The 3,941-nt window shown below is 55.3% G+C and overlaps 1 protein-coding gene across 1 annotated transcript in view; it reads left to right on the forward strand.

Annotated features, from left to right (window-relative positions):
- Nucleotides 1–2,584, forward strand: part of LOC105565976 (salivary glue protein Sgs-3-like) — a gene marked incomplete at its 5' end in the record, with an annotated part of 6,131 nt that extends 3,547 nt beyond the window's left edge. Inside the window, one exon of the mRNA XM_012019612.1 lies at nt 2,323–2,584. Coding sequence (XP_011875002.1) covers nt 2,323–2,584 — 262 coding nt within the window. The remainder of the gene's footprint in view (nt 1–2,322) is intronic.
- Nucleotides 2,585–3,941: the final 1,357 nt, after the last annotated feature.

A 3,941-nucleotide genomic window follows, 5' to 3' on the forward strand; every position in this document is an offset into this window, starting at 1 on the left:
AGAGAGAGACGCGGAGAGACGTGGAAAGACAAGGGGAGACAAGGAGAGAAACGGAGAGACGCGGAGAGACGCGTAAAGACGCAGAGAGACACGGAGAGACAAGGAGAGACAAGGAGAGACAGAGAGAGACAAGGAGAGAGAGGGAGAGACAGGGAGAGACAGAGAGAGACGCGGAGAGACACGGAGAGGCAGGGAGAGACAGGGAGAGACAGGGAGAGAGGAGGCTACGAGAGGACTTCTCTAGCGTCTCGGCCTCTGCGAATCTCATTTACAGTGACCGACATTCGACACGGTCAACGATCCTCGAGCAGCGGACGACGACGAAATAGAGAGACGGGGAAAAAAAGGAAGAAAAGGCAGAAGCACAAGACGAGCAAAAAGGGCGGCCGACACGCTCGACATGCACACGGGCCATATTTTTCGTCCTCTCGCTGCCTCCTCCTCCTCCTCCTCCTCCTCCTCTTCCCCCTCCGCGTGCACGCTCGTTCTCTGCACCGTCGATCGTCTCGACACAACACCCTACATCGCGGGAAAAAGCGCACACCGGCGCGAGAGCCGATTGTTCCTATTCAACGGACGAGGGCAAAACAAACCACCCCCGAGTGTGCAACCCCTATTTCCAGCCGTCACGCTGAACGAGACTTGGAACGCTCATCCATAACGCAACCCGTGTAACTCGTTCTTGCGAAACGCGTCCAAGTAGCAAACTGCACGCTTTTGTTCGAAAGGTACACGAATGATCCCGTCGTTTTGTCGAATCTGGGCTCACCCGTATCTCGCACCGCGGCGTTATCGCGTGCCTCTTTTTCTCGCGCTGTTCGCTCCCGCAGTTGGCCGCGCGCGTTCGAATCGGCAACGGGTTTTACCCGCGTCTAATTGTCGCTGGGTGAGAAAGGGACGTCCGGGCGAAATTTACGGAGAACGCTCGCGCGAATAGCGGACGGGCTATATACGCGCACACGTACGCCACACCTGTGCGCGGGATACGCGCGCACACGCGGACACATATCGGGCTTGTAGAAAGCCGCTTAATCTCACTGCGGATTCACATGAAATAATCGGGCGAGAGAGATACATCTCGGTAATTTCCAGCGCTCTCCCACTCCGCTTCGGCGTCCGATTAAACGGGCCCCGGGCTATCGCGGTGGAACGGATCATGTTTTTACCATACTTTCTGTTTTTACGCGCCGCTGAAGAGGGTCGCGACGACTGCTCCGAAAGACCTGTCGCAACGATACGATACTCTCGTTCGATAGAAACGTAACGTACACGTGTGTACCTAAAGGCCGAATCAGACTAGCGATTGTCGACGCGGATTGGATTGGGGATTATCTTCTGGCCAATGAGAGTCGACCAATCGCTGGCTGCTTTGCTCTCATTTGCCAAAGGACAATCGTCAGTCGCCAATCCCAATCCAATCCGAGTCAGCAATTGCTAGTCTGATTCGGCCTTAATACGTTTTTCGAGCGTGTACTTGTTGGGCTTGTCCACTCACACATGGGCCGCATTTGCACGCGCGGACTTTCCAAGGAAAATCGGAGCCGTCTGCGTGCACACGGAAAGGGAAATGTCATGGAGAAGACACGTAAGATTGGGATCGATAATCGCTTCGCGACCCTTCGATCGATATCGATTAATCGAAGAGGATTATCATTTTTAAATTTCCAGAAAGGGCGCGCTTGAAATAGAGGTGCTGTATGCTCGCGCCGTAGTTTTCAGATGGCTCGAATAATCGTGAAAAATAGCGTTTTTATCTTCGACTGGCGCGTTTCCCTCTCGCGCCGTTATCCCGCTCCGATCTCGCGCGAGAACGGCGGGATTTCCATCGTATTTGCGAGACGAACGGGCGCGATACATCCTGACATCCTTCCGTATTTCGCAGCTACGAGGCGTGGATAATATTTTTATCGCCGTCTCCCGCGACTGCCGCGTTACCTCGGCGGTCGCCGCGAGACGACGTATAGGGGTAGCGCGCGCGCGTGCGGCGGCGATACGACGCGTTCCCTTAACAAAGCACGCGCGTGCGACGTGTCGGCCGTCAGGCGACACGTCGGGCTCGAACGCACCACGAATTTCGGCCGAGACGAGAGCGGGGGGCGAAGCCTCAGGCGTGTGCGGAGCGAGAGCACGTCGAGCGTCGGCACACCGGGTATACGAGGAGACGTGGACGCGATGAGAGAAAAGTGGAATACGTGGACGACGGGGTGGCCAGAATTTGCGTCCGTGGACCGTGACCGCTCGTATAGCCTCCCAGTCGGCGAGAAAGCCGAGGACCCGTGTAATGGCTCACGTAGGTGAACCCGTGCACGCGGCTGAAATTTAAACCACCACTACCACCACCGCCGCCGCCACCGCCGCCACCACCACCACCACCGCCACTACCACCACCACCACCACTACTACTACTACTACTACTACCACCAGCAGGAGCAGCAGCAGCAGCACTAGCACCACCAACACCACCGTCAACACCAACGGCAGGAACCACTACTGGCGCACTAGAGAGCACCCACCGGTACAAGCATCCACACTACTGCCGCCACTGCCACCGGCGTATCCACCACCCACCCTTCGTAGTGGATAGAGGGAGAGAGAGAGAGCGAGCGAGAGGCGAGTAGAGTGACAGGAATGAGAGGCGGAGTTGAGGGAGGCTAGCAACCCCCAGACCGGCGTCGCCGTCGTTTCGTCACGGAATCCACGCAGCGGACCGGCCGTGTCGCGCGCATTCCGACGAGGAAATTCGACGAGCTCCTCTCTCTCTCGCGGCTCCTCGCCACCGTCGGGACGGAGAATCGGGCGAGGACGCGTGCGGCCGTGCGCCGCGTGCTGCGTGTACCAAAATGGTGAAGGTCGGCGCGGCGCTGCCCGGCTCGTTTTCACTCGCGACTCGCGGAGGCGGATAAAGAGAGGAGGGATGAGAGGGAGAAAGTGTATGTACGTGTGACAGAGGGAGCCGATCGTTTTCAGTCCGCTTTGGACGGGAAGAGAAAGAGAGAGAGAAAGAGAGAGGGAGAGAGAGAGAGAAAAAGAGAGTACGGCGAGGCGGGTAAAAAGAGATACGCGTGTGGAGATAGGAGACGAAGAGAGTGGAGAGAGGACCTCGGCGCTTCGACCGGGCGCTCCTCGGCCCTCCTCTGCCGCACGACGACTGAATCTTCGGGGTGGACTGGGGAGGCTGCGCGCAGGGTCGACCCCGCTCGTTCCTGCACCCCTGGCCTGTCTGCTTCGCCTGTGCCTGTGCTTGTGCTTGTGCCTGAGCTTGTGCTTGTGCTTGTGCTTGCCGGCCAGTGGTGGCGGCGACGCGAACTACGGGGTGGACAGGGACGTTGTTTTAGGATTTCTCTTTGCGACGGCCGCGCATTTAGACCCTCGATGGGCAAACGATGATGAAGTTTGATGATAACGCCGTTATAAATATTAATGGTGCGGGATATGGGATGTTTGAACGCGGGAGCGCGCCGGAGCGCCGCGATACACCCTTCGCTCCGTCGCTGATTAATTAGGCATTTTGTCGCTGACGATTAATCGTCTTGATTATCGAATGATCAAGGTCCCGTTCCTCCGCATTGTTTTTCCCCTGCTAACAAGTTAATTGTGCTCGATGAACAATTAATCCTTTAATCTCGGCCTTTAATCCGGATAATTATTCACGTTATATCGTACGTATCGATAGAAGATAAACATATGTTTAAGCAGCAATCGCGGGACTAACATTTGGCAGAGGGGAACTTTGATTTACTTAGTTGAATCTTTTTTAGAGGACCACATTGATCCGTGTATTTGTTCCTCAAACAAAAATTGCGCCAGTGCGAAATGAAAACCGGTAGAACTTTTATTGACTGTTAGAAGTTCTCTTTAATCACGAACATGTCGAGTTTTACTTCCCAAGCAAATCGAAAGATTATAATAGGAAGTCGAAATAGGAATTTGTTAGAAATGTA

Source organism: Vollenhovia emeryi, unplaced genomic scaffold (genome assembly GCF_000949405.1).
Source record: "Vollenhovia emeryi isolate VEMERY1.0 unplaced genomic scaffold, V.emery_V1.0 DF939148.1, whole genome shotgun sequence".
Classification (NCBI taxonomy): Eukaryota; Metazoa; Arthropoda; class Insecta; order Hymenoptera; family Formicidae; genus Vollenhovia; species Vollenhovia emeryi.